General features: G+C 40.5%; 2 protein-coding genes across 2 annotated transcripts; both read left to right on the top strand.

The window, feature by feature from the left end:
* The first annotated feature begins 1,934 nt into the window (after window positions 1-1,934).
* On the top strand, window positions 1,935-5,336 carry scdb (stearoyl-CoA desaturase b). Its single transcript, XM_040001389.1, is given in 4 exon segments — window positions 1,935-2,496; window positions 2,499-2,601; window positions 3,392-3,624; window positions 4,558-5,336. Coding segments are annotated over 4 exon segments (648 nt in total). The 5' UTR covers window positions 1,935-2,354; the 3' UTR covers window positions 4,728-5,336.
* A 2,307-nt stretch (window positions 5,337-7,643) lies between these two features.
* On the top strand, window positions 7,644-11,996 carry wnt8b (wingless-type MMTV integration site family, member 8b). Its single transcript, XM_040001390.1, has 6 exons — window positions 7,644-7,737; window positions 8,267-8,300; window positions 9,150-9,288; window positions 9,887-10,012; window positions 10,107-10,249; window positions 11,427-11,996. The coding sequence occupies exons 1-6, from the start codon at window positions 7,667-7,669 to the stop codon at window positions 11,994-11,996; spliced, it is 1,083 nt and encodes a 360-aa protein (XP_039857324.1). The 5' UTR covers window positions 7,644-7,666.

The following is an 11,996-nucleotide window of genomic DNA, read 5'->3' as shown; positions in this document are numbered from 1 at the left end:
AAAGGGCCATGCCTGTAACGCAGGGCTTGCAAAATCGCTAGCCCGACGTCCCGGGGCTAGCGATTTTTCCAGTCGGGCTACCAAAATCTATCTCTGCCCTGCCCGTTGGGCTATTGTAGGAAGGAAAAATATATGTCAATGCTTTTGCATTCTTTCGGAAATGTAGCTGGGTAATTATGTCATTGGCATCGGTGAGCCACTGTCAATATGTGACATATTGAAATCGCGTTTGAATTTGCGCTTGTTTTTTGCTTTCACTTTGCAATCGGGCGAACTGTGTATAGAGAGCGACAGCACTGATTGGTGAGTGATGATAATTTGCGCACCAATTCCTCTGACATCGTCTTATCAATCGTTAGCTTACTATGCAAACATGACAAGTGAAATCTCCCGCAGCAAGCTTAAACATGTAAGAGGTTGATCGCGCAGAGAATCGCTGACCGTTATGTGTGTGTGTGTAAAAGCAGCAGGATATATATTTCAGTTCTGCTGAGCCAAATAAGACAGGTCAGGGTGAAGAAGTGACAGCCAAAGAAAAGCTTACCACAAAACGGAAAACTTATGACAAATCAGACTATAAGGCAAAAAGAAAGTGCAGCTTTATGGTTTCATGGACAAAAGAATTTCTGTGGCTGCAATATGACAAGCTATATAACCGGGGCTGCACATAAGTGGTCCGCAGGTGCGCATTCGCTGTCAAAAAACAAACAAAAAACGCGCACAAGATAAGAAGTTGCAACGCATGTTTGCATACATAAGATTTTCTGGAGGAGGACAGACATTTGTTTAAAACTCTTAAAGATGTCGAAGAAGCTCCTTTAAGCAATTACTTTGGTCTTCCTCTACCTCCAAAGAAATGTCAGAAGGAGTCCGAACCACAAAAGAAGCGCATATTCTCGGAAAAGTGGTTGCAGGAGGTGAGCTGGCTTCAAACAAATGATGAACGCACAGAGATGTGGTGCGGAATGTGCCGTGAAAATCCCACTCTAGCGGACAAAAACAGTGCTTTTTATATGGACGCAAACGCGCCTTGCAACTTCTTATCTGGTGCGCGTCTTTTATTTTGACAGCGAATGCGCACATGCGGACCACTTATGTGCACCCCTGTAAATAACATAATGTTCTGCCGGGTATGTTGTTGGTTTTCTCTCGATTTCTGAGTCGACAAGCGCCTTTGTTACTGGGACCAGTCATTTTAAGAAAGGCCCCCATTAGAACCCATGAGAAATGCAAGAAATGCATTATTGCTCAGTCTGCAATATCTTTCCCAGAACAAACACCAATTGCAAATAACATACTAAAAATAAACCTGAAAAATCTGTTTAGAACAGCGTACTATGTTGCAAAGAGTGAACTACCACTGGCAAAATTTAGCAGTCTTTGCAAACTTCAAAAAGCAAATGGCCTAGATCTTGGTTCCACTTGTCTCTTACCCGTGACTTCAGTGGAAATTTCAAATTCAGGATCTGACACAGACTGATTCATGTCCTACACAGTTCTTACAAGTTCATAGAAATTTCTGTTCAATTAGAACCAAGTATTTGAGTTGATGATTGTAATTTTTATACAATGTTGTAATTTGTTTGTCAACAATTTTTTGATTAATGTTTTGTTTCCTTTACAATATTATACTTTAATGTATAATATTGTAAAGGAAACAAAACAGGAAACAAAACATCAATCAAAAAATTGCTCTCTTTTTTTATTCGGGCTACTTACATTTATTTTGGGCTACCAAAAACTGAAGAGTCCCTGCCCGAAGGGCTACCAGGGATTTTGAAATTTTGAGAGCCCTGAGATATATTAATTTTTTTAATTACTTTTGTTTCAGCAACATTAAATTTAAAAACTGTACTTTTGAGTTAAAATATATATTTATAATTTTAATAAATGACAAATTAAAAAGGCATGAACATTTTTTTTGTATCGAAAAAATATCGAACCGTGACACCAAAGTATCGAACCGAACCGAACCGTGAATTTTGTGTATCGTTGCACCCCTAATCTGCATGTCTTCAAACTAAATATCATAAAAAAGGAAGCCAACCTGACACGTTTTAAATAACTGAATGGCCATTTAAAAACATGCAATGTAATTCCACACGGGAAAAGTATTTGGCTACTGCTTTTACAGATGTGTTCACACTTGCTGATCTGTTAATCAAGTGCTTTTTAAATTTAAAATATTTGCACTTTTTGTTTTTACTGTATATTAAATTAAATACTGTAATATTGTAAGAAAATATTGGGTGGTTTTTGTCATAAAACATTGATGTACCTAAATACTTAATATTAAGTTACAAAACATAATTGCGGATGTGATGCTTCTTTTGAACACTTGTACATGAAATAAAATGCGAAGTCTGAGATGTGATATACTTCATGCCTTCTCCCTGTCTATGTGTATGCAGAAGAACATATATGAATGGGTGAGGGACCATTGCCTCCACCACAAATATGTATGCACAGACGCAGACCCTCACAATGCCTCACGGGGATTGGTTGGCTCCTGGTCCAAGAACATCCTGACTGCGCTGAAAAGAAACAGAAACTCAGCCTGTCTGACCTGACGACAGATAAAGTGGTTATGTTCCAGAAACGGTGAGCAAACCTTAATGCAGACACTGATTTGGATCATAAAAAAAGTACAGTTATGCAAGACTCATTCAATCAACAACAAGCCACAGCGTGCAATAATGCACCTCATACTTTATTGGTAGTCCAGTTGCTTTCTTTCCAAGCTCCTTAGAGTGCCAAGACTTGGATGACTGAGAACCTACACAGACATACTTTATTACTGTTTCTGAGCTTGATTTCTGCAAAACAATGTTGAAAAGTGAGTTTGGCCTTGAATTGATTTAGTAATGTTAACTTTTTAGTCACTAGTAAACATTTACACTGTTCTGGGCAAATCCTCTTCTGCTAATGATGGTCAGTGACCTGGTCAGAGGTACTGAGGAAGTTGTTGCCCTAATAATGATGATGTTGGTGCTCTTCATGCTATGTTTGATTTCTGTTCCATTTGGAGTCACTGGTAGTTCAGGAGGTAGAGCAGGTCATCTATTAATCGGAGGGTTGGTGGTTTGATCCCTATCTGCTCTAGTCTGCCTTCCTTGGAAAAGATACTAACCCAAGTATGTATATGGATGTTACATAGAAAGCACTTAAGCATAGAAAAGTAAAAAACAAAGTGCTGAATGAATGGGTGAGACATGTTGTATAAGTGCTCTGAGTCCTCCGGGAGAGTAGAAAAGCGCTATGTAAGAATTTGTCCAATTACCATTCAGAGTTTGTGCGTCTTTGAAACTAGTCCAAAAAAATGTTCATTGCAAACCAAATTGTAGCCAAGTAAGAATGGATGTATGAGATGCTATCTGTTGATTTATTTCAGACATTACGTGGTGTCTATGCTGGTCCTCTGGTTCCTCGTGCCCACGCTGATTCCCTGGTACTTCTGGGGTGAATCCTTGTTTGTGGGGTGCTTTGTCCCTGGGCTCCTCAGACATGTTGCAGTCCTAAATGCCACCTGGCTTGTAAACAGTGTTGCACACATGTGGGGCAACAGACCTTATGACAAGAACATCAACCCAAGGGAAAACAAGTTTGTTTCTTTCAGTGCCATAGGTAAGATTTTCTTTTACAACTCATTAAAGTTACTATTTGCAGTCAGGTCCTTAACTGTATGGACAGTGTCACAATTTCTTAATTTAACCTCTATATACCACAACAGCAGATTAAAAAAAAAAAACTGAAGTGCAGATGTTCAGCTTGAATTCAATGGATTAAACAGACTATTTTTGCATTAACTGTTTGGAAATTGCAGTCATTTTTGTCCACAGGCTCTCATTTTCAGAGAATCTAAATTAATTTGAGAATTGACTGATAAGGTCAGGTGAGGCCTGCTCAGGCCTGCTCTCATTTCATTAAAGGTTAAGCAGATAAAAGCTATGGAGTCTGATTCCAAGTGTTTAACTTCAGTTTAATATCTACTAGCTGAACCCTCAATTTAAGGTTCAAAGAGATATAGGCTGAAAAGCCAAAACTAAACCTCAGAGGAAAAAAAAATTAGGAGAGGCCAAATCAAAATCTAGCATGTTAGTAAGAACTAATGTACTAACCAGCTCGGCAACAGCGACAGGCCTGAAAGACTACAGAAGAGAGAGATGATCACAGAGTTTTTTCCATGGTGTAGACAAATGACTTTACAACATCGAAATCAAGATCATAATGACCTGGAAGGTGCCAGACTTATTGTAATCAAAGTATATATATAATGAGAAAATGTTTTCACAAGTAAGGGATTTGGAAGGATGTTAATCACAGGTGCTTAGCTTAACATACAAATGTGTGTTGTCTGATTAGCTTTTTATTTATTTATTTTTCAAGATTTTTAAATGGAAAAACGAGTGTACTCGGCATCAAATTATCCTTCACATGCTTCAACCAGTGTCTGTCTCCCTACTGCTTTTCTGTGATGAGTTATCATCACCAGCCCTCGTCACTGAAGTTATGGTTCTGAAGTTATGGTTCTGAAGTTAAGTTCTTTTTGCTTTTCAGGAGAAGGCTTCCGTAACTACCACCATACGTTCCCCTACGACTATGCTGCAAGTGAGTTTGGCAGCAGGCTCAACCTCACCACTGCCTTTATAAACCTCATGCGCGCGTTGGGTTTGGCCCGCATGCGGCGAACGGGTGACGGCAGCAACAAGTCAAACAGCTGCAAGTGACACAACGTTGTATCAAGATGGTGTCATTTTACTCGTCGGGTGGTCTTCTCAAGACTGATTTTTTTATCTAGTGTAACTGTGTATTTTTCTTCTTTCCTTTTAAAAACATAAAAAATACTTTTAGACCCTCGAGAGCAGAGTCAGTTGGACACCATGTTTGTTGTATGGATGCACGGGGTTATCAGCTTCATGATTTCTACTGCTGACATTTGACTTATTGATTTCCATCAGTCCACTGGAGATTAAAGACAACATCACCATTTGCACATAAGGATGCTACAAAAATCAAGAGACCTTCTTCTTCTTTCCTCCAGCTGCAAACAACCAAATCAGTAGTTTGTCTCTTTTTAAGAATGACTTGCTACACTGATAAAGGCACTTTGTTCTTGATTTTCAGACTTTTTTTATTGTGGTTTTTTGTATGTATGAACCTTAAGCACGCACCAAATTCTTTGCACACCAGAACGGACTTCTTGTTTTTTTTAAAATTTTGGAGCACTGTAAAACTATTCACATTCCGAATAAAAATAAATAAATAATGTAAATTTTAAAAAATGAAATAAAAGCAAGAATCACAACCAGTGCTGTTTGTTTTTTTTATACTATCTATACTAAGAATCACTCAAAAGCAGCTAAGTATATGTTACTAATCAAAATGCTACTTTAGACAAGAATATTATGCACTTTGATATTATTTAAAGAATAAAAAAAAATAAAAATATGACTTGACAAAAACATGAACTGTGTGAATGAATCTAAAAACTCTCAAAAACATTAAGTATTACATTTCAGCGCCACATATTGGATTCTGTGAAAATGACCCTTATAGAAATCACTTATCTTTGCTGATAGCTGTGTGAGTTTGGATCATATCCATCTGCAGGTCACACATTTGACATGGTTTTCAGATATGGTCTGAACATTACTTGCAGCATTACGTGTCTGCTCCATTAAACTTTGACATTGTCCTTTTTTACTGTGGCAGGGTGACCAAATGCAGATAAACTTGCTGTGAGACAAAGGCAGCATTTGTGTGGGACACCTCTGAATTTAATCTAACTTACAAATAAAAATAAACTGTGCACTGCAAGTGTGGCAAGATCAGTATTCTTCTGTGCCTGGGATTAAATATTCATACACTGTCACACATTTGAACAATTATGACACATACATAAACAATGCCTCTTCACGCTATACTTTTATGCTGTGTGAAGCTAAAAATTTACTCAGTTTCCATCATGTTTACTGAAATCTGCAGTGCTAAATTTTTGGTGTTTGTTTCAGGTAAGGAATAACAAACTTCTTGTCGTAGCTCATGGTCATAGCACCCTAAGCATTCTCATCTGATCTGGGAAACTAAGCAGGATTGGGCCTGGTTAGTACCTAGTTGGGAGACCACATGTAAAAATGAGGAACTCTATGTTTGAGGTGGCTGTGGCTCAGGCGGTTGAGTGGCTTGTCCATCAAATGGTTGGTGATTCAATCCCTGGATACTCGAGGCTGCATGAGAAATTTTCTTTGGGAAATATACTGAACCCAGAGCTGCCCCCAATCCAGTGGGGTGTATACAAACGTTAGAAAAAATGCTTGTGTGAATGTGATTGGGTGAATATGACTTGGAGTAAAAAAAAAAAAAAAAAAAGGGGGGGGGGGGGGGGGGAGCTCTTTGAGTGGTCAGAGTATAGAAATGCCAAATAAGGACCAATTCATTTATAAGAAAAAAATAAATGTAGTGGTTTTTTGGAGAAACAAAAACAAAAAAAAGAAGCTAAGGCAGCAACATGGTTCCTGATTTCATCTCATCTTACTTGTCAGTTCTTTTTAAATCTTAATCCAAAAACATCCCTCAGAAGTCCCTCATGATGACCCCCCCCCCCCCCCCCCCCAAATCCCAATTTGCACACAAGAAGATCGCAAAAGTCCTGCCTCAGATAAAGGAAGGGACCTAAAGGTCAGACGAGGTTATTGGGGAATAACCCTTTATCCAGTGTCAGGAAAGGGCCGTCTGGATTAGCGATGCAAATGTCCTATTTCTGATCAGTGGCTTGGCTTTCACTCTGTCACAATCCACCTTTTATGTGGCTGTTAAAATATAGCAGGCAAGTAAACAAAAATGTACTCCTACTAAGATCAGTAAAATAAATAAATAGAAAATTTTAGGGGAAAACCTGCTAAACACTCAAAATAAACATCGCTGCTCCCTGCAGCACGTCATCGCACATTATTCTGAGAATGCATCTATCAAGAAAACCACCCCCAAACATCATTCATTTGCAGAATTTTGCTTTAACTCTCCTATAAATAAACAAATATTAATTAAAATAAATAAATAAATTTTAAAAATCAATCACTAAACACTGGAGTATTTGACCCTGTATGAAACTACACACTCGCTCGGTGCTGTTAAATTTCGTTGAGTAACAGTTTCCATCACAGATACACTGATTCAATCACACCTTTGTTAAAGTGAACCAAAGTTTTCTGTTGTCCCATCAAACTGACAAACGGCTATCCTCCAGCTAATCCCCGACAAATCAACTGCTTTTCGATAGCCTAAATAAACATTTTCTCTGCGCAGAAATTCAAGGGATCACTGTTACACTTTTCCTAAAGGATTAAACAGATCTGCCTTTGCTTTTAAAGGAAGGCAGGGAACCTACCGTTGCCCGGCCCTGAAGGCCCAGGGTGCCCTTTTGATCATTTCAGTCTCTCCTTGGTGCAATACTTCTGATTGGCCAAGAGAGTAAGAAGGGGGAAAATCTTTAATTAAGCAGATAATCTCTTGTTGGGACGAGAGCAGCTCCATTTCAGAGCCCCCGCCTTGAATCCTGGAAGCCCTTGTGAAGTTTCATGTGCTGGTAGCTCAGTGTCCTCTCCATCTTCACGCCGTCTGCAGCTTTGGACGAGTTGCCGTCTCTTCCCTCCCCTCACCTGTCAGGATGTTCATGCACTGGGAGGTTTTTTATTACATTTTCATTCTCCTGACTCACATGAGGTCCACCTGCTGCTGGTAAGTTGGTTTATTATGAAATATTAGCCACTTTCTTGGCTATAACGTCCGCTCCAAATAGCCTACTGAAAAGGATTAACTGAACACATGCGGGGAACTTTTATTAATTTATTCATTCGAAAAATAAAAGCCCAATTTATTTAATAGAATTATTAAATAATGAACCTTTTATAAAGGGCTTATTGGGTTTGAAGGCGGTTAATAAGCACTTACTGTTGGCTAAATATAAGCCGTTTATGAGGTCGATTTGCGGGTTGCCAGGTTTTGAAAATTCCCTGAGATTTCTTACAAACTAAAATCCATCAACCAGCGAGATTTTTTTTTTTCTTGACTAAGTCAATAAAATAACATTCCCACATCAGTTCCCACTTTTAAAAAATCTTTCAGTAGTGTGGTTCACTAAAGTTTGAATACCCACCGGTGTCATAGTTTAACATGTTACAAAGTGCACTAATGAGAGATGAATTAGCAGAGGAATTTGTGGAGGACACTGAGCTTCCCAGGGTGAATAAGCTGTCTCCTTTTCCAGGTCAGTGAATAATTTCTTGATGACTGGACCCAAGGTAAGCCAACTTTCTTTTGATCTTCTCTCCTCTCTGTTTTTCCACAAAAGAGAAAGACACTTCTTATGAGATCTTAACTCAAGTTTAGGGACAAATTCTGGTACCTGTCTGCGTTGAACAATGGTGCTACATCTGTGATATTCTTGGACTTTTGTGATTTTTTTTCTTTACCCCCCCATCCGTACACTTGACCTTATTCAAAGGCTCTGTGTAGCCGAGGGTTGAATGTGTTAAGAGGCAAGAGCAGGCACTGCTGTAGTGGGTGGTCATCATTAGTGATCCAGACCCCTGTGAAAGAGGTGGTACTCCATCTCCCTGAAGGCCACTTGAGACATATTAGTTATATTATCATTCACACAGTCCGAACAAGCAGCAGAGCGGCAGGCGAAACCCGCACAGACGGCGCTTTGAGACTTTACTGCAGCTGATGAGACCTCCACATGCAAACTGAGCCTCTTCATAGTGTTTTTGTCACGTAACTGACAGATATCATCTATTTAATCTGTCTGTTAAAGAGTAACCACTTTATACCAGCTTCTTTCACATTTTAAACTCCACATAGTAACTTAAATTTTGCACTGATAAGAAAGTGACATGAAAGCAGTGGATTTAACACTAACAAATGTGAAAGTCGCACATCCTTGATCCAGTCCCTCATGATCTTTTAGTCCCGCAGATAACAGCGACTGACTTTCCCTGTACTTGATCAAGCTCGTTCAACCATGTTTCCTAAAAATATAATATGATGCTTGTTAGGTAGGATGCATCCTGGTACTGAAATCACAGCAGATGCCATGTTGTGAAATCACACTGCTGTTGCTGTAAAATGTGCATTGTATTATAACGCAGGCATACCTGATCTACTCAAGCAGCGTGGCAGCAGGAGCTCAGAGTGGCATAGAGGAGTGCAAATACCAGTTTGCATGGGACCGCTGGAACTGCCCCGAGCGAGCTCTGCAGCTATCCACGCACAGCAGCCTGCGCAGTGGTAAGTCCTGACCCCCCCCCCCCCCACAGAACAACTCAACGCCATCCCAAATATTCCCACACGCCTACGAGGCTGAGATTCCAGCTCATGGCAAACATGGCAGATTTTCAAAGATGGTTAAAAAGTGGTATGCAACTGTGTGCTTTTTTTTTTTTTTTTTTAGGTTTATTTCTGATGCTTGAGTTTTTTTGTCTTCTTTGTGTCATACAAATATTTGCTTAGTCCAAAGAGTTGGGATTGTTACAGAGGCAAGTAAGATAAGAGCCAAAAAAAAAGCACTCATGTCCCACCGAATCACAGCCTCTACACACAGAGATCCACAAACACAAAGAGACAGATTTGTTAGGTAATATAAAATAAAATTAGTTTAATTTAGAGAATATTTATAATAACTGTCAGTGAGGGTTTTACTCTCCTGGCACGAAGGCGGGATTTTTTTTCAAAATAATTTTCATTAAAAAAACAACAGCAACAACACAAAATACATAAAGTTAAACTCTCTCTGTAGTTGATTTAACTTAGTGGAAGGAAGCAACTGGAGTATAATTGTGTGAATGTATTAGACAACATAGCTAACAAGTTTCTCCGATGATGACAGCAAATCGAGAGACGGCGTTTGTCCACGCCATCAGCTCGGCTGGCGTTATGTACACCCTAACCCGGAACTGCAGCCTTGGAGACTTTGATAACTGCGGCTGTGATGACAGCAGAAATGGACAACGAGGTCAGAGAGATACACGAACGCGTACATGACATGCGAAAGGACAGTTTTCGCTTCCTAAAGCGATTCCAGTAATTTCATTCTTTTTGTTTTATAGGTGGTCACGGGTGGCTCTGGGGTGGCTGCAGTGACAATGTTGGCTTTGGTGAGGCCATCTCCAAACAGTTTGTTGATGCTTTAGAGACTGGACAGGATGCACGGGCAGCCATGAATCTCCATAACAATGAGGCTGGGCGCAAGGTACAGTATGCCCTCTTAATTTACCCGATCAACTTGCAAATGAAAAACGAGCATCTTGCATGAGATGCACTACAATCATGCAATATTATGGCTTTAATTAACCACTCATTATTTAAACTGGGTGGCATCCTGGCTTAAAATGTAGGAATCTTACACGGCCCTCCGACTGATTGCAGATTGTAAAGCACCTTTTGAATCATTTTTCCCTGCGCAGAATTACGCTGAGTGTGCCACCCAAGCATCCCTTTCACGTCGCTATAAGTGAGGTGCCACTCGTCTCCAATAATAACAGCGTGTTCGGTGTACCAGAAGGGCCTATTTACCAGTGCTGAATGCTCCTTATGACAAAACCTCAACTCAAGAATCTCAGGATCACTGGTGCACGCTTAATTAGAGATCCTGGGGAGCCAGACATTGCACGGCATTCTGTATTATTCTGCTTTTTTAAAATAAGTGTTTAGTTTTATTCTTGCAATAAGGATCCCACATTTATGTTGGTCTTTGTTTGGCCCCGAGGGAGTCTGAGGGGACCACAGGCGTGCAGCTGAAGTGGTCTTTGTTTACGGTGCCTTTGCTCCCCCCTGTTGGGCCCTGGGATCCCCATGGCACCTGGAGCATCATTGTAACAGAAAAAAATGGGGATAGAAAGAGAGAGGGAAAAAACCCTCCTTTTTCATTTATCCACTCAATGGGACTCTCCATTGGGTCGTCTCACACTAGAAAACATGTTGATAATGAACATGCTAAATAAATACTTCTATTTATTCTACGAGGAACAATGCGACCCGATGTGAAACTTTGATTCAGCCTCACTTCAACAGAAAGTTCATCCCCTCTTCACGGAAAGAAAACACCGCTTTTCAATTGACAGCTGTTTTGTGTTGGTTGAAGTCAGGAAACACAATGGATGACAAGGAACTCCGCGATAGACCCCGAAGCTATCATTTCTTCCTTTTCACCGCTTTCATGCCTTTATCTGAAAAACTTTGAGAATACAATCAGTTAATTTGACCACACGTCAATCAAGAATTTGCAGGAAATGTATGCACCAACACACAATTACGGTTTTTATGTTTTGACAGTTTTTCCACTAAACTCAGAGCAAAACACAGTTTTCTTTAATGCAGTGAACTATTCCTATTTATTTTGATAACATGAACTGTGTCTGTGTGCCCAGGCTGTGAAGGGAACCATGCAGAGGACATGCAAGTGCCATGGCGTGTCAGGAAGCTGCACAACTCAGACCTGTTGGCTGCAGCTGCCAGAGTTCAGAGAGGTGGGGAACTACTTGAAGGAGAAGTACCACAGGGCGCTGAAAGTAGACCTTCTGAGAGGAGCGGGGAACAGCGCGGCCAGCAAGGGGGCCATCGCCGAGACCTTTAGTTCCATCTCCCGTAAGGAGCTGGTCCACCTCGAGGACTCTCCCGATTACTGCCTGGAAAATCGCACTCTGGGTTTGCCTGGCACTGAGGGCCGCGAGTGCCTAAAGAAAGGCAAGAACTTGAGCAAATGGGAGAAGCGAAGCTGCAAGAGACTATGTGGGGAGTGCGGCCTGGCTGTGGAGGAGCGTAAGGCTGAGATGGTGTCGAGCTGTAATTGTAAATTTCACTGGTGCTGTGCGGTAAAGTGCGAGCAGTGCAGAAAGACAGTGACCAAGTACTTTTGTGTGAAAAAAGGAGGTCAGAGGGGAAGAAGCGAGAGCGCCGGGAGCCGCAGGAAGAACCTCAGACTGAGGAAGAAGCACTGA

This window comes from Simochromis diagramma, unplaced genomic scaffold (assembly GCF_900408965.1).
Source record: "Simochromis diagramma unplaced genomic scaffold, fSimDia1.1 OVJJ01000421.1, whole genome shotgun sequence".
NCBI lineage: Eukaryota > Metazoa > Chordata > Actinopteri > Cichliformes > Cichlidae > Simochromis > Simochromis diagramma.
Note: the sequence above shows the minus strand (reverse complement) of the source record. Positions and strands in the feature narration are given on the sequence as shown.